At 37.4% G+C, this 17,718-nt stretch overlaps 3 protein-coding genes across 4 annotated transcripts; 2 read left to right on the top strand and 1 right to left on the bottom strand.

The window, feature by feature from the left end:
* The first annotated feature begins 39 nt into the window (after positions 1–39).
* Positions 40–3,701, top strand: LOC306849197 (DNA polymerase delta subunit 2-like). The gene is made up of 11 exons (XM_079384062.1): positions 40–196; positions 314–543; positions 631–752; positions 827–950; positions 1,062–1,176; positions 2,079–2,277; positions 2,380–2,460; positions 2,675–2,832; positions 2,917–3,044; positions 3,230–3,331; positions 3,433–3,701. The coding sequence occupies exons 2-11, from the start codon at positions 330–332 to the stop codon at positions 3,591–3,593; spliced, it is 1,404 nt and encodes a 467-aa protein (XP_079240188.1). The 5' UTR covers positions 40–196; positions 314–329; the 3' UTR covers positions 3,594–3,701.
* Positions 3,702–5,594: 1,893 nt separating this feature from the next.
* Positions 5,595–8,485, top strand: LOC306848950 (polyglutamine-binding protein 1-like). 2 transcript variants are annotated; one of them, XM_079383741.1, is made up of 7 exons: positions 5,595–5,680; positions 5,843–5,909; positions 6,019–6,130; positions 6,254–6,354; positions 6,456–6,665; positions 6,739–6,817; positions 8,151–8,485. In XM_079383741.1, the coding sequence occupies exons 2-7, from the start codon at positions 5,843–5,845 to the stop codon at positions 8,317–8,319; spliced, it is 738 nt and encodes a 245-aa protein (XP_079239867.1). In that variant the 5' UTR covers positions 5,595–5,680; the 3' UTR covers positions 8,320–8,485. The 2 variants fall into 2 exon arrangements, with proteins under 2 accessions (XP_079239867.1, XP_079239868.1); XM_079383742.1 differs by having other exon boundaries at positions 5,600–5,680; positions 6,748–6,817.
* A 317-nt stretch (positions 8,486–8,802) lies between these two features.
* Positions 8,803–17,718, bottom strand: LOC306848942 (G-patch domain and KOW motifs-containing protein-like). The gene is made up of 11 exons (XM_079383733.1): positions 17,511–17,718; positions 17,230–17,387; positions 15,854–15,993; positions 14,262–14,368; positions 13,223–13,427; positions 12,568–12,700; positions 11,670–11,850; positions 11,458–11,581; positions 11,154–11,223; positions 10,316–10,401; positions 8,803–9,502 (listed from the first exon to the last, which is right to left on the bottom strand). Exons 1-11 carry the CDS (start codon positions 17,690–17,692, stop codon positions 9,374–9,376), a joined length of 1,515 nt encoding a protein of 504 aa, XP_079239859.1. The 5' UTR covers positions 17,693–17,718; the 3' UTR covers positions 8,803–9,373.

The following is a 17,718-nucleotide window of genomic DNA, read 5'->3' as shown; positions in this document are numbered from 1 at the left end:
CTTTTATTTTGAAAGCGTGTCTTTAGCGGAACTCGCGTCACATTTTCGTAGAGGTCATAGGTGACGCATTTAGCGGGAGATACCAAAATCAATACAAAGTAGCTCGACCAGATTTTATTTATTTTGTTTACTTTATCATCGAAACAAACTAGATTATCTATATATTGTAGAAAAACAACACATCGGATAAAATTAGGTAAGAAGAAAGTGAAGCTACTCCGCTGTTAGCATACAGAAAACTGCGCGTCTGACAAATTCTGCTTGTATTACATGTATATGCATCAAATAGTTTAGTTGATAATTTGCGGTCCAGAAGCGTGCCTTCAGTCATGTTCTCAGACGTGATCGTGCCGAAGGAGACGCTATTGTCTGCTCCAGGCTCGGAGGAGCCGGTGTTTGACCGCCAGCAGCTCTCATACAGCGGCTGCTCGGAGAGATTCCGCCTCGGCGAGCGCAGCTTCAGCCGCCAGTACGCGCACATCTACTCCACCAGACTCATGCAGATGAGAGACATCCTCACAGACCGAGCCAAGCAGAAGTGGGGTGAGAAACATCTGTAGTCTCTGAGAGGCTTGTGTTGCTGTTGTGTTCTGCCTGAAGCACTTGTGAACACGAGTGAATGTGTGGCAGGCGGTGTGGTGGCCATCAGGAAGCTGTGTGACCTGCAGATGGGGGAACAGTGTGTAATAGTGGGCACCTTATTCAAAAACATGGAGCTGCAGCCCTCCATCCTGAAGGAGATCAGTGAGGAGGTAAAACCACCAGATGCTTTGTGTTCTCTCCCCCTCTTCCCTTCTTTTAAGTAACATTTCGTTTCTCTCTTCAGCACAATCTGTTGCCTCAACCACCTCGTGCCAAATACATCAGCCAATCAGATGAGCTTATTTTGGAGGATGAGCTGCAGAGGATTAAACTGGAAGGGAACATAGATACACCCAAGTTTGTGACAGGTGGGATACAGGAAAGTTAGGGAATTTTTTTCAGAATTTAGCAAGACTGGTCTGTCTCAATCTTCTCATGCTTCTCAATCGTAATGTTTTGTTGTGAAACTGTGTTTTCAGGTAGTGTAATAGCCATCATGGGTGCAGAGAAGAATGATGGGAAATTCACCGTTGAAGACTTCTGCATGGCCGACATTCCTCCACAGACACCCAGACAGCCTCTCAGCTCAGACAGGTACAGAAACACACCTGACATGACCAGAGATCCCAAGATTTTTTTTAAATTTACTGATAAGGATGCAACAGTATTAAAAATCTGGCCAATGCATATGCTGATAATTGTTATGGGTGTTAACTAATAATGAGTATTACAATTAAGGTATTATTTTGTCTATATAAATAAAAAAATAATCCACTAAAAAAAAGAATGAAAGAAAATTTGCAAATCATAACATTAGAATGTGCAGTGCGAAATAGATATTAATTTTGGATTTAGTAAAAATGGCATTTAATAGTGTTATTTAATTCATTAAATTTAATTAATTAAAAACACTTAAGTGAGTGTTAAGTGATGGCAAAAGTAATCAAAATAAAAAATGAGGGAAATAAGAATACAAAAATATATTATATAATATAAAGTCACCATGAAATCAAAATTGACAATTGCTTTATTTTTTTTAGATATTTTAAAAGATTGTGTTGTTTTAGATATAACAATGCAATATATTGCATTGTTTATTATAAAGGATTTATCAGTGCACTTTGTTTTTGGAAATCTTTTATACATTTTATTATGACAGACATATATAAGACATAATAGAGAAGAAAAGACATTCTCAATTTCCATTGCATGCTGAATTTAATATATATGTATTGGCTGACTGCCAAGCTGAATTGGATAAATCATGCATCCCTAGTGTTGAAGTTGCACACACACGTCCGGTTATCACAAGTGGATTCTTTGACTACAATCCTGTTTTTGTAAGCAGGGTAAATACATTGAAGCATTCAGAAGGATGTTTAAAGGTTATTTAGTACTTATACCATCTTTATTATGCTTTTCCTGACTGATTTCAGTGTGACAGTGTAGAATCAACATAACTCACTTTGACCTTTGCTGTTTTACTGGTTTCACAGGTTTGTGCTTCTTGCCTCTGGCCTGGGGTTGAACGGCAGCAAAGCAGACAGCATGATGGGATTGCAGCTTTTGGTGGATATGGTAACTGGTCAGCTTGGAGATCAGGGAGAGCAGAGCGGAGCGGCATCCATCTCTAGAGTCATACTAGCTGGAAACCTGCTGAGTCAAAGCACTCAGGACAAAGACTCAACAACCAAGGTGTCAAATGGGACTTAATTTTTAAGCAGCACTGTCTTACATTTTAAGCAGAATTCTATAACATATAGTGAATTAATCTTGTAAATTAAACTCTTTTCCAAGGCAAAGTACCTGACTAAGAAGACTCAGGCTGGGAGTGTGGAGGCTATCAGACTGCTGGATGAGCTTCTGATGCAGCTAGTGGTGAGTGTTTTCAGCCCAAAGTGTGGACTTTGGTGAGAGACCAAAAGAGCTGAGGGCATTATTTGGGACATTTATTCAGTACATCAAGCTTCCAGGTCCCATAGTTCATAGTTGTTTTCTGATCTCATGGTGAGTTAGGTTTGTCATACTGCTGAATGCATAAGGAAGGTCTTTTTTACACACAAACCTGCAATGTGTGTGTTGTCCACTATAGGCCTCTGTACCTGTAGATGTCATGCCTGGACAGTACGACCCAACAAACTACACTCTACCCCAGCAGCCTCTGCACCGCTGCATGTTCCCTCTGTCTGTGCCCTTCCCCACCCTGCAGCTGGTCAGCAACCCTTACCAAGCTATCGTAGATGGTGTCCGGTGAGTAAGCACCTGTGTTTTTATCCTCTATCACTGGAATGATGTGGTGAGTAGCTCTTGACAGAGAATGTCTTATGGTCTCAGGGTCTTGGGCACAGCAGGACAGAATATCAGTGATATTGTGAAGTACAGCAGCATGGATGATCATCTGGAAATATTGGAAAGCACACTGAGACTCCGCCACCTGGCTCCCACAGCTCCAGACACACTAGGTCTAGACAGGCTGCTTTCTGTTTATTTATAAATTTGCAACAATTTTTTTAAGGGGTGTTCTAGGTTGCTTTAGCATAATATCTGTGTACCTCAATTCATATATAGATATCTGATTGTATTACTATTTTTTACAAAGAAATCTGAAAATGCTCGATTGTTCTGGCTTGTTTTGTTGACCCATCAGGTTGTTACCCGTTCTATCAGAAAGACCCCTTTATTATGGAAGAGTGCCCTCGTGTGTACTTCAGTGGAAATGCACCAAGCTACCAATGTAAACAAGTCACAGGTGAATAGAAGACTATTTAATCATATAAAAAGGAGCACTGTTTTAACTAACATTACCAGTATTTATTTGTATGGTAATTTTTGTCTTGCTTTTCATCTCAGGACCTGAAGGACAAGATGTTCTCCTAGTAGCAATCCCAGAGTTCAGCAGCACACAGACGGCTTGTCTTGTGAACCTGCGCACCTTGGAGTGTGAGCCAGTCTGCTTCTCATCTTTTTCCACAGCGGATGATGAGGACAATGAGATGAATATCAGCCATTAAACACTCACTTATCAACATATGACACTTGTTCCTGTAGACTGTCCAACAAAGACTTGTTTCTGTTGTTGTTGTTTGTTAATAAAGCTCCCTCTTTTGTATGGAAACATTCTTTTCTTTTCCCTCATGTAGTGTTACATTGTACAACGAACCTTGCGTTTCTGAAAAGTTATTCAAAGGTTATTATCCTCATATATTTACCTTAATGTACCTAAAAAGGTTAAATGATGCTTATTTGGATTTCTCTATGCATAGTCCTCAACAGAAAGTCTACGCTTTTGAGGCAGTTCTAGACCGTACGTAGATGAAATGTCATCACATGTACCCTAAATTTTATAATTTTGAAGCAATTTCTCCAATAGTTTTAGCTTTAAGGTGCAGAAACCAGATACATATAGTTCTCAACAGAAAATAGGTGGTTTATTATTTACTGAGAAGCACTGTCTGCTGGAAATATATAATAATAGACAGATCTGATACTTTTATTGAGACATGGAACAAAGATTTAAGACACTAATACAGTAGAGAAAGGCACAACCTGCTTAGTGCAAATATTATCGTCTACAAAACGGCAGATGTTTTTTCTAATATTTGGTTCAAATCAGCAAAGGATTTGCATAGCCAATCAAGAAAATACTAAATTAATAGTGTGGCCTTTAAAGTGTCCATAGATGCAAACAACTCACCTTTCAGTGACAACTCACTTTTTAGAGATCAAAATAGGTCACCTGTGAGATTTCCTTAGCTCCAATGAGAGTGTTTTTATAAGGTTTGATGGGTGTTACAAGGGTAAATAAACACTGTTTAGACTAGTCTTATTTTTTTTTCTTCAAGACTGGTTATGTTTTAAATTCAGTTATGAAAAGATAGATTGGTCTTATTTGTATTGGAAAAGTAAGGCAGCTGCTAGTTGGTCAAACTACTTCTTAAGACACAGTCGGTGGCTAAGTTCATGCAACTGGCCCCTGGTTGTTTCAGTAAGTTTTATATAGTATTTTCTTTACTCTTTACTTCAAAATCTATGTCTAAAAAAAAAGGTAATATTTTATGTGTTTGAGGTTTAAACTGTGTGAACGGTGGAGAGAGAGAGAGGACAAACATTTAGCACTTTAGGTCAGCATTGCTGTAATCAGCCAATATTGTCTTTAATAGCCTGCATATAGCACTTCATCTCTTATAACATGGGATTTTGACCAAATATATTCAATCTTGATTTTTGGAAAATGTTGCAACAAAATGTTAAAAAGTTTGTTTGTGTGTGTCTGTGTTTGTGTGTCTGTGTACCTGTTTTGATATACCGGTGGTATATAAACCTGAATACACACAGACTCATGGGGACTTTGTGTCACGGTGGGGACCTAAATTGAGGTCCCCACGGGTAAACAAGCTTATAAATCACACAGAATGAAGTTTTTTGAAAATCTAAAAATTCAAACAGTCTCCTGTGAGGGCTAAGTTTAGGTGTAGGGCAATAGAATATACGGTCTGTACAGTAGAAAACCATTACGCCTATGAGAGTCCCCACAAGGATAGCGAAACAAGTGTGTGTGTGAGTGAAAATTTACAGTTTTGGACATATAAGGTCATAAAAAATATTTTAAAAAGTAACTACACATGAGCAGGTAAAGCAAATATCTTTAAAATAAATCCCGTGTGGAACATGCCCCCGATGCGCACAATGTTCTCACCTTTTTCCCACTTACCTGTTTGCATCTCTGAGTGTCACTTTATCATCTGACTATTTAAAAAAAAGCATCACCCTCAAGATCATAAGAATTACTGCATAAAAATGAAGTTTAGAGCATTCTTGTCGCCATCTGCCGTTGAAAAAAATAAAAAAAACGTAGTATTACTATAGAGTGTAAAAAATGTATTACGTAATACTACATTTATATTATTTATAAACATGTTAAAACACCGTATTGTGTATTTCCTGAATAATAATCACATTTCTTAAACAAAATATTGTTCAGATAAGAGTCGCCATTACATGACGTCACTTCACGGTTTGCTACGTCATTGTTGTGCGCCCCTTGCTTGTCTCTTTCAATGAAACCTTTATAACTAAACAAAACTTGGACATCATAAAGGTAAAGCATGCAGTCGTCTTAATTTATTTCTTAATACAATCTCATGTATAATATCCTGTCCGTTATTTGCATACGAAAGCAGCCTCCTGAGAGCGCAGTTTCAGACAGAAAGAGTTTACTCGTGTCTCTATATCTCTCTGAGATGGTCTTCTCTCTCTTCAGATGCCGCTGCCTCCAGCTTTACTCGCACGCCTCGCTAAGAGAGGGATCGTCAAACAGTCCGACCGCGGTAACATACAGCATGCATATTTATCTTACTGGCTGATCCATAAAACATTAAATTAAGAGTTCATGCTCTCGTTTATATTGTCTATCATATTCATCTTCATCATCCTCAGAGGCTGAAGAGGAGATCATCGCTGAAGATTATGATGATAACAACGTTGATTATGAAGCTACCAGGCTTGAAAATTTACCAACGAATTGGTACAAAGTTTTTGACCTCGCTTGGTAAGCAGTCCATAAATGATTATATGTCCCATATAATATCATGTTTAAACCATGAAACAGGTCCATAATTCCACATTTGGTTATTGCTTATAGATAATTATTGTTCTTTTGTCTTGTCTTTAGTGGACTTCCTTACTACTGGAATGTAGAGACAGATTTAGTGTCCTGGTTGTCCCCCAACGACCCCACTGCTGTCATCTCCAAAGCTGCTAAGAAGCAGAAAGGTAATATATGGGCATAAAACATAAGTATGCACAGATTATTGTGCTTCTGTACGTAATGCTGTTTAGACTTATGCTGCATCTGTTTGTGTTTTACTTCCCAGGTGAGACTGGACATGATAAAGGGGACGGCCACTATGAGAAGGCAGAGAGAGACAGGGATCGAGAGAGGGACAGAGAGCGCGATCGGGAGCGGGACAGGGAGGACGGACGGGACAGAGATAGAGACCGGGATAGGGATCGAGACCGGGACAGGGACCGTGACAGACGGATGCGGAGAGAAGACAGTGCACCGTATAGCAAATCAAAGAGAGGTAATTTATCTGTCGCATAAAACACTTAAGTAATAATTAAATATATTGGCTTAATAAACATAAACTGTTTTAGGAGGACTAGGAGGAGGTAGAAAACAGCAGCAGGAGGAAATGGATCCCATGGATCCCAGCGCCTATTCAGATGCTCCCAGGTAATGACCAGCTAGTTTACTATAACCACTATTGCTGTGTTTGTAATTCTATATCTAGTTGAGCTCCATGATCATATGTGGAGACAGGAGAAATCTACAGAAGGACAAACATCACTGCAACACTCCACCGATCTGGGATTTATGGCGGTGTGGCCATACTCAATCCTCTCCTTAGTGAAGACAAAAGAAAACACACTTGGAATTTACAGAAAGAGCCCCTAAAGGACCCTCAGACTGTGAGAAACAAGATTGTCTGGTCTGATGAACCTCAATTCCAAGCATCATGTTTGAAGGAAACCAGCTCCGCTCATTACCTGCAGAGTACCATCCCAAGAGTAGTGTGTGCTGGTAGCAGCCTCATGCTGTGGGGCTGTTTTTCAGCAGCAGGGACTGAGGGACTAGTCAGAGTAAGAACTTCAGACTGGACAGAAGGTTCACCTTCCAACAGGACAATGACCCTAAGCACACAGCAAGAGTGGCTTATAGACAACTCTGTGAATATCCTTGAGTGGCCTAGCCACAGCCTGAGTTTGAACCTAATCAAATATTTCTAGAGAAACCTGAAAATGTGCGTCTAGCCCCATCCAACCTGACAGAGCTTGAGAGGTGAAGAGGTGAGGAGAAGAATGGCAGATAATTTCCAAATGCTGATGAGCAAAGCTTGTCATGTCATACCCAAAAACGTGAGGCTGTAAAGGTGTCTCAGCTAAGTACCAAGTTAAGGGTATGAATACTTATGCAATGTACTTATTTCAGCAGGTGTTTTTTTATTTTTGAAAAACTGTATGAAGGCATGACAATTCTGTTTTTGCTTTGTCATTATGATGTATGGAGTGTAGATGAATGTGGGAAAAAGTCATTTAAAGCAGTTTATCATAAGAGTACATCATAAAACGTGAAAAAAAATGAAGGGGTATGAACACTTTTTATAGGCACTATACTATGCAAACTGCTTTTTTTCTGTGTGCATTTGTAGGGCCTTTTTAAATTAAATATGATAATTAAAAATAACCTATAAAATAAATTATATTAATAAACTATGTTTTTATTGTTATTACTTTTAACAATATTTTATTACTCTTTTAGAACATTGTCATGATGTCTTATAGTGTTGAGTTGTAAAGAGGATCGTTGCGTTTCTGTGTGTATCGGACAATAGGTTTATCAAATGAAATGGTGACTAATGGTGCCCTACATTGGATACCTACTAAATTTGGCAAAATGTTGAGAGAGACCACAATGCAATGCACTAAAATTGTGTGAACATGAGCTTATAAAAGAGGTAGTTTCTGTAATAAAGAACGTGATCAATATGTGGTGCTGTTGCTTTCAGGGGCTCATGGTCCACTGGTCTCCCCAAACGCAATGAAGCAAAGACCGGAGCGGACACCACAGCAGCAGGACCCCTGTTCCAGCAGAGGCCGTACCCCAGTCCCGGAGCCGTCCTGAGAGCGAACGCTGAGAACACGAGACGCTTGGAAGAGGATGATGATGATGACTGAGCAGGAATAGTGTGTCTGTAAAGGCTTTTATGATATCTTTTCTTACATCTGGGACATAGATTCATTTGTAAATATACCATGTGTTGTGTTATACATTTTATAAACAATTGCCGTTTTACTTGCAATAGTAATGTTCCCTGCAAAATAAACATTTTGTTTAAAGGTGCATTCAGTGGTTAATTTAAAACATTTTTGATACCCAGATTTTAACACGATTTTTCCAAAACATTCTGAATGGATAATCAAGTAAACCAAGTCCAGTAAATGTTCATCTTGAAATATTAATATCAGCAATATGAAAGTTGTTTACATTACAAGAAGCAAAAAAAGAATAAATATTTCTGATGACAGAAGTTATATAGTAAAGCAGGTTTTCAGCAAAGTGTTGGTCATGTTGATCATTTAGAGGTCTTAGAAATGAATGTATCAGATGATGCAGAAAGATTTCTAAGGACAAGTAGAGTGATGATTCAAAGGCATATTGAAGGAATTTAAACATTTTATTATAAAAGGATAACATGAGTGGAAATTCTAGGTGGCTTGTGTATAACTTTGTACATGAACAACAAATTGAGATCTTTATTGGACTAAGAAACCAGAGAGGATTTCAAAAGTGTTCTGATTCTAATGAACTGGCAGTGAGATGTTTTATTCCTGATTACATTGGGTTGAAATGTAATTTCCCTGATCAGCAGCGGACACTCCAACACTGATGCTTCTGAACCGATGACCTGTGTAAATGTTCATTATCACAATACAGAGAAACATGGCAATTTTTTCATTTGGCAACATAACAGACTCTTACTAGCAGGATCCGCCACTGTCACAGTGCAACAACAGTTGTGTCCAAGTATAACTCTGCATTTGGGTCTAAACTTACATTTAAAATACAACACCACAACTAGTAAAATAAATTAAGTCTTGATTGTATTAAAAAATGTGATATATCTGACATGTTGGTCAATGTAGGGAAAAAGCAGCCAATCACAACTCATGTTGCCGTCAGAATAAGCCTGGGATGATGAAGGGTGTGTCGTATCATCCATTTGGCCTCTCAGTGTTCTGTTTCGCCCACATAATGACAGATGGCGTCATATTCGAGAGTGAACAACTGCTCCTCGTACCGGTCCAGCTGAACCATGGCTCGGCACTTCTCTCGGTCTCGCTTCAGGATGCGGCCCACCTGCAGGATAACATTATGATTCTACAGCAGAAATGCACTACTTTCCATATGGATAAATAACAAAATATTAAAGACGATTATAAGAGTGAAAAATGTGTGGACCACAAATACATATCAAATGAATAAAAATAACTTCAGGGCTCTGTGCCAAACCCTAGTGCACTTGCTTGTCGTCTACATAGGCAGCTACTTTCTAAGGTATGGTAACATGTTACTAAGATAACGACTTGATACTCTAAGGTGATACATATATGGTACACACAAATATTTCATTTTAATTAGCTGGATCTATTTTTAGTAGTAAATAAAATGTTTATTCACCATCTTGGATTCTGTAGTGCATTCTGGGATCGCATGATCTCTGGAATAAACGTGTAAATGTCATGCTGCCCTACTTTGCCCAATTGAGGAAAAAGCAGGGTTATTCTAGTATTTATTAATACTCTGAATTAGCTTTTTTCTGTTGTTCTCATTTTAAAAGTAATTTTCTTCTCTATTTAGCTTAATTTTTTTTTTCAATTTTAGGATTTTTTTGTACTTAAATTATTTCAGTTAGTTGTCACTGCAACATTTTTTTTTCCGTTAAGTTTCTCATCTAATATTTATATTAAATTTTTTAGCTTTAATTCAATTAAAAATTAAAATGAATAGTTTTAGTAAACATTAATAACACTGGGTATTCAGCATTTTTCTGTGTGTAACAGCTTGATGTCAGGAGTGTGTCCATAATGCCTAAAATGCTGTCTAAGTAGGTGGCCCCTGAGGGTTTGGCACAGAGCCATGCTTACTACACAAGCAACTGAATCCATGTACCTGTCCTCTGTATTCTCCCAGAACCACCATAATGTAGTCCGAGTCGTTCTTGGGTACAATGGTCTCTAGCATCTTCTGTCTTATATCTGAAACAGACAAATGAGTGAAACTTACAATCAGCTTTAAAGGGGTCATATGATGCGATTTCAAGCTTTCCTTTCTCTTTGGAGTGTTACAAGCTGTTTGAGTATAGATAAGATCCCTGAAGTTGCAAAGACTAACGTCTCAAACCAAAGAGATATTCTTTATAAAAGTTAAGACTCCGCCACGACCCCCTAAAACAGCTCATTCAGACACGCCCCCACATGTCTACGTCACGATGTGGAAATATTTGCGTAACGCCACCCAAATGTTCACCTAAAGAAAGGAGGCGTGGTTTCAGAAACCACAGTAGTGTTGATGCAGCCATGTCAGCAAGAGAGAGAGAGACAGGATCACATCACAGTGGAGTCAGCTTTCTTAATCGCGGCTTGTGTACAAACACATACGAGCATCATCACTGTTTCTGTCACGCAACTCTGTTCCCCTCTCGAGCTTGAACTGATGGTAAAACTAAGGACATTATTAACTGCCTTTACATTTATTTTGAAAGATGAAGCTCGCGATTATGGAAAGGGGCGTTACATTTCCGAAGAGTGCTTGTGGTGTTCAGCCAATCACAATGCACTGTGTCAGCTGGCCAATCAGAGAAGACTGTGCTTGTTGGAAGGAGGGACTTGGAAAACCATGCATTTGAGAGAGGCAGGGCATAGAGGACCTACAATAATGTACAGTATTTGAAAAATAATGTGTTTTTTCCTGTGCATCTTATATTGGTCAAGGTTAGAGTGTTTCATACCATCCAGCAGTCTGCCCTCCTCTGTACGACACACACAGGTGTGGGGCGTCAAGACATCCTCAACTCTCATCTAAACACAAATGTAAAAAGTTACACTTATATCTTTTGCATCAGTAATATCTTATTAAAAAATATATAAAAAACATATATCCTTAAAATTCAGCTGCCTTCTGTTTAGCTTATTAAAGACGACAAGTACACATTCTATATTTCCCTCCAAAACACCAGTAGACACTTCAGCATCTCTCAGCATAAAAACAGATACTTTACTAAACAAACTAGGCTCACTATACTAATGAAGTACCTTTGAGTTGTAGTATTTGCCTCCTTTGAATGCTTTATCTATGAATCGCACACGGAGGTCCCTTTGGAGCCATGAGGGGGCTGGAGGTGAGGACCGCGACTCCTTTGCTGGAGGAGGCTTCTCTCTGAAACAAATGATAATTCATGCACCTACATAAATACAGATTCAATAACATTTACATGCATCATACTGTTCTTGAGTGTCTGTCTTACCTGTCTGTACTCGATTCTCTGTGTTTTCTTTTCTTCTGATCTCGGTCTCTGTCCTTCTCCCTCTCTCGATCTCTGTCTGTCTTTCCTCTGTCATCTTTGCCATTTAACCTCTCCTCTCGTTCCCTCAGCTGTTCCCTCTCTTTTTCTCTCTCTTTGTCCTTGTGTGCTTTACTAAGACGACCTGGTAGACAGAAAGGATCATTTTGATAAAGATTTATAAAGATCTGGTAAAAATTATTTTTGAATTTGAATATTTTTGAATAATTTTTTTTGAATAAAAAAAAAAAAAACAACAGTTACAGTTTTAAAATGGCTTGTATATTACTAATTAGTGTAAACCGGTTTCACGTGGGCAAACCAGCATGTGTGAAATATGTATGTCAGACCACATGGCTTCTGATTACAGAAAAATAAAGGCTTACTGGTGATGTTTTGGGTTTAAACAGCTAGTTTTGCCACAAGCTCAAATTGCACTTTACAGTCAATCTGTATTCTCAACTGTTCTCATTCAATTTAAAGAAACCGTGAAATCAAAATTGACTCTGTTAACCCAAACACATCGATGTACATTAATATAATAGTAACATTAATTTAACTCACAGTCCAATAAAATCCTAATGAATAAAATGCCTTGCACTACATTATTTCTGACTGGATATTCAGTTTTATTAGAAATACTCACATTGTTGAAGGTAAATGCATTGTAAATGAACATTCTTTATTAACCTTAAAAATAATACTAAAACTAGAATAACAAATGCTTTTAGATGTAGCCAGAATAACAAAATCAGGACCAACATATTTGATTTGTATGTAGAATTGCTATAACCACTTATTTAAAAGTAAAATGACAGTGAAAAAGTTGTACACAAACAACAGATGAGGATGTAAGACTTACTGAGATCTTTGCTGTATTTGTCGTATTCCTTACGGGTGACTAATTTTAAAGAGTGCTGGATAATGGTTACTGTCTTGCTGCCAATGGCAAGTTTGACTACGACTCTGGCGTTATCTGGATCCACTCCCTCAATCTGTGAAAGAGACAATGTGAGAGCAAGAAAAAGAGACAGAAGAAAAAAGAAAAGAAAAGAAAAGCAGGCAGGGAGAGAACAAAATCAAATAATGAATGTCAGTCAAACTATTACCAGTATTTTCTAGTCCAAAAATTCCACTATTTATATCATATCATACATTCATTTATTTTATTTTTATTTTATTTTATTCGATTTTTTTTTTCAAATCTTAAAATTACTTTTCTAATATTGTGCATTATTAATTGACACAAGGCGGAGCTAACAACTTCGAATAACCATGAAGCAGACATAGTCACCAACGAAAATGATACATTTGAAAAGTATTTAAAAAAAAAAATACTGACAGATCAATCAAGTTCACATATAGGCTATATATTAATTAGAGTTTTAATTTAAGATGTGCTTTTCTGTCTCAGGAGATGTCTTGAATGCTCCATTTGAACAGCTCATAGTGTGTCAGTACAGTAGCTCACCATTACTGTCATAGAAGTGAATATTGATGAAGCAAAGCCCACTCACCTTCCCGTACAGCTCTTTATGTGCTCCTGCCAGGACCTGCACAAATCCTCCAGGTCCCAGAACCAGCGCCTCCTCTTCTTTCCTCTCCTCACCGGGTTTAGGGGGTCTCTTGGGGACACCAGGCTCCAGGTCTTTAATAGCAGAGCGATCGGCACCCAAACCCAGCCCTTTAGGCCTTAACTCATGCTCTATGGGCTTCACATCTCTGACAGGTAATGAAAGAAAGAAAAAACATTTAATAAATTATTAGGATATTTCAAACATAAACCACAAGCTAACACATCTCCCTCACATTCATATCAGCATTCCACCCCTCCAAAAAAGTGCAGCCTGTGTGTTTCCATGTTCATACAAGCGAACAGATGGGCTCGTAAGCACAAAAGATTAAAAAGTGTGTGCGGCCAGTCCGCACCAAAGATTCCCTCCACCGGTCTGAAATAATTCTTCCCTGCATTTGACATAAAATCATAATCTCATGTCATTAATGTCTCCAGCCAGGACAATAATCCCAACACAAGGAAATATGAGTGGAAAAGACTCGCAGAGAGCCAAACATCACGTGCATTAGAAAGCGCTTATCACTCAAAACAGTGATGAAACTATAAAGACACTGCAGAGGTCAAATATAAAACACACTAAAGCAGAAAAGCTGTTTGAGGCCTTTCAACACATGGTTGATGTGAGACCATTTATAATATTGGACATATGGATATATGTATCATTTCATTTTCATTATTTAAGAGGTAAACTGTGCCAGCTTAAAAAAAATAAAAATAACCACATGTATAGATGAACAGGCAGGCTTGAATAAAAATGTATCTTTAAAGTAAAAAATAATAATAATAAGGGGTGCACATAATTATGAATGGATGAGTACTCAAGCACTTGGAAAATATAACTGATAATTAAAATTAATTTCACAAAAATATTACTAACATTTCATTTGAATATGCTGAGAGTCATGGGCACTTTAAAACAAATAACAAAAAAAATCAATACATGTTTTTATTTAATTAAAAAAGAAAAAAAAGGTCCTTACTGTTTAAATGTGCGTCCGATTCCCTCTCCTTGCTTCCAGCCCATTCCCTTCAGCATGGCCAACCCATAAGCCTCCACAGGAACACGTTCGTAGTCAGCATCTGTGGACTGAATCAGAGCAGACATCAGCTCTATAGCATATTCAATACACATCTCAAACATCTCCACAGAGAAATCAAGCACAGACTTCCTAAGCAATCAAAAACACACTCAGACACAAAGCACTAATTAGAAACACACACCTCAACCTACGGAGAAGATGATAATTAGATGAAACATTACAGCTGCTTTTTATGCATTGAATAAACAAGGGCTTTGACAGGCAGAGTAAAATTTACTCAATGACTCTGAGCATGTTAAAGCCTAATCAAGCTGTAGCTGGTGCTCTCACAACAAGCTACAAGTGATGGACTTGCACTGCAGGAGAAAATGACACTGGAGGTGCGAGGAAGAAAGAGAGAGAGGGAGTTTATGCAGAGTAAGCTGTTTGGATGCAGCAGGAGAGTTCTACATCACTCATTTCATTAGGACACACCCTTATCCCACACACACACACACACACATTAAATGCAACAAGAGCACTGCATGTGCAATGACCTTGAACTGCCTGTGCTGACACCACATTTGGCAGCATTACTGGACAACAGCTCGAGCAGCCGATAGAACACTAATGAGTTTTAATAAAATACACTTCATAAATCAACAACTACAATTGCATTAGAGATCCTCAGCATGTACAAACACACTGATGTGTCCAAGATTTGCAATTAATTTAAACTGAAGTAGATATGTATCTGCATACAGTATCAATAACAGTCATATACAACAAGCGAGTTAGTATACTAAAATGGGATTTTTACTGAGGTCAATCTTTTGAATAGCTCCTTATTAACAACACAGAATTTCAAACAATCCTGGAAAAAGTATCAAGGTTTGGACAAATATATTAATTAGCACAACTGTTTTCAACATTGATAACAATAAAAAATGTTTCTTGAGCAGCAAATCAGCATATTAGAATGATTTCTGAAGGGTCATGTGACACTGAAGACTGGAGTAATGATGCTGAAATTTGCATCCCAGGAATAAATTACATTTTAAAATATATTCAAATTTAAAAAATCCTATGCAAATAGAACATTTTAAATCATAGAATCTAACAATATTACCGTTTTACTTTATTTTTGATCAAATAAATGCACAATCTGTATGATTGTGACTCCCACTAACGTCACAGTCCATGTATAGAGTCTAAAACTAGTCAAAGACTAGTCACACACTTATTTCCACACTGGATCTATAAGGAAAGATTCATCTTGCTTTACAAGATTTTCCCATTAAATTCAATACCATTTGCTATGATGAACTTGACACTAAATGTATCCCATGTGCAGCATTCTCAGAAAAATTTCTAAAAGCCTTTTATGTGTTTAATAATTTAATATTGTGTAACTTGCACAAAAGCATATTTCCATGCTGAGAAGCAACATTCATTTCTGGATAGACTAGCTGAAAACAGTAAAGGGGCTCTACTTTAGCTAAAACAGGGTTGCCTGTCCTTTCATCCATTCTTTGGGTCAAAAATGAACCTACCGACTCTGGTCGCAAATCCACTTTGACTTTGTCTCCATCCTCAAAACCCTCAGGGGCCTGGTTCTGCATGAGAAGAGGAATGGCAAAGTTCTGATCCATCTGCGGTCCGTTCTTCCATCTCTCCTGGTGCTTTTGAGATTCTAGTAAATGACATTCAAACAGAACATTATTATTCATTTAGGCAGACGCTTTTGAGTACAAAACTGACTTGCAGCATTTTCACTACAATAACAGAAAGGGTTACATCTACAATCTTTTGCTGCCATGCCAGATCTATAACCACTAAGCCACATTATGCCACAACAATTGAGTAATGAGAATTATTGGTGATGCATTCAATGTCAAGAATTACATCAATGAATAACCAATGGATAAGAAACTACTACGGCATGGATCCACACGGATCCTTTCATTAGCCCTTGTGAAAAAGAATTACACTTTAGCATACTTTAAAAAAAGATGCAGAAATATTATATTATTATTATTACACTATATTACTATATTATTACAGAAATAATACACTTTAAAAGAATATACTCAAATGCAAACTGAATATGTGTCCAGATACTGAACTGCAAGTTATTTGCATTTAAATAAAAAGGTATTATAGTTTATATTAAATATTTATATTAAACACAATTAGTTGAACTTGAAAGTGATTTTTGACCCACTTTAGTAAATTTCTAAGTGTAATTTCAATTTAATTTTAATATAATTAAAAGTAATTTAAATATAATTTTATTGTTTTTGAAATATAGCATTTATGGTAACTAAAATACAGTATACTTTAATAGAAATAACAAATACTATTTTAGTATATATCATTTCTATAGAAACCTATGTTTAAACATTGCAATTTGGTACATTTCAAATATATCATATATTTATTACTAAACACAACACAACAACACAACAAGTTAAAAACAGAATTATAGTCAGGTACTTTATATGTTAAAATGTTACTCAACACATCAAATAAGTGTTATGTATCAAGTGTTTTTTTATTTACTTGTAAGATTTGAAGTACACTAAAAGTGGAATGGAAACCCACTGAAAACGTAAAGCAAAGCTGGTCTCTCAAAAGTAAACAAACTCAGCAAGGTTATGTTTAAAACCTAGTGATACTTAACATTTTAAGGAATCATAGGCTATATTTTAGTGCAGTATCAAAATGTTCTAAATATCCTGGAACTGAAAGGTTACAATTTTGATGTACAACGATATTAACGAAATATTCCGGAGTGAATAACTTACTACAACTAATTTAACTTTCTGGCAAATTTTATATTACTAAATGAAAGCCCAAGAATGTCTCCTAGGTAGACATCTTAATAGGTTTTGAAACACAGCCAAAACCTACAGAACGAGCAACACACCTTCGATGAGTTCTTTGACGGCCTGAGACTCCACCGTGTCCCGCTGCTCCTGGGACGGGTCTCCGCTCTTGTCTTCGCTGCTCTTGTCGCCTCGGTACCAGCGGTTCTTGTGGATCAACGGGATGACCAGCTCCTTCGGTTTCTCCACCGGTTTTGTTCTGTAAAAGTGACAGATACATACACGCGTTGAAGCACATGATGAGATATAAATAATCAAAGTCATATTCCTTTCAAACAGATTATTTGCTAACCTAGTTAGCTAGCGTTAGCCTTCAACTCACCCTTTAAGTTCTTTCCCTTCGACTTCAACTAAATAATCTCGCTCTTCCGCTTTCCCGGATTTAACCTTGCTCAATGTTTTACTAAAACTGAAAGATATTGGACCAGATTTTTTGCCCCCATAATCTTGGCTAATATTATTCTTCGGTAATTCACGCTCTTGATGCCGCTCCGGCGACGCCATGTTTGTTGTATGTTGTAGTCACTGGT

Source organism: Barbus barbus (genome assembly GCF_936440315.1).
Source record: "Barbus barbus genome assembly, chromosome: 29".
In the NCBI taxonomy this organism is placed as follows: domain Eukaryota; kingdom Metazoa; phylum Chordata; class Actinopteri; order Cypriniformes; family Cyprinidae; genus Barbus; species Barbus barbus.
Note: the sequence above shows the minus strand (reverse complement) of the source record. Positions and strands in the feature narration are given on the sequence as shown.

Bases quoted from the DNA above. Each gene is read 5' to 3' on its own strand.
- LOC306849197 (XM_079384062.1), top strand. From the start codon at position 330: ATGTTCTCAGACGTGATCGTGCCGAAGGAGACGCTATTGTCTGCTCCA. The intron at 544-630 runs GTGAGAAACATC...AATGTGTGGCAG, and splicing joins CCGAGCCAAGCAGAAGTGGG to GCGGTGTGGTGGCCATCAGG. The intron at 3,332-3,432 runs GTGAATAGAAGA...TTTTCATCTCAG, and splicing joins CCAATGTAAACAAGTCACAG to GACCTGAAGGACAAGATGTT.
- LOC306848950 (XM_079383741.1), top strand. From the start codon at position 5,843: ATGCCGCTGCCTCCAGCTTTACTCGCACGCCTCGCTAAGAGAGGGATC. The intron at 6,131-6,253 runs GTAAGCAGTCCA...TCTTGTCTTTAG, and splicing joins AAAGTTTTTGACCTCGCTTG to TGGACTTCCTTACTACTGGA. The intron at 6,355-6,455 runs GTAATATATGGG...TTTACTTCCCAG, and splicing joins AGCTGCTAAGAAGCAGAAAG to GTGAGACTGGACATGATAAA.
- LOC306848942 (XM_079383733.1), bottom strand. From the start codon at position 17,692: ATGGCGTCGCCGGAGCGGCATCAAGAGCGTGAATTACCGAAGAATAAT. The intron at 17,388-17,510 runs GTGAGTTGAAGG...TCACTTTTACAG, and splicing joins GAAGGGAAAGAACTTAAAGG to AACAAAACCGGTGGAGAAAC. The intron at 11,224-11,457 runs GTACTTCATTAG...ATTTGTGTTTAG, and splicing joins GCAAATACTACAACTCAAAG to ATGAGAGTTGAGGATGTCTT.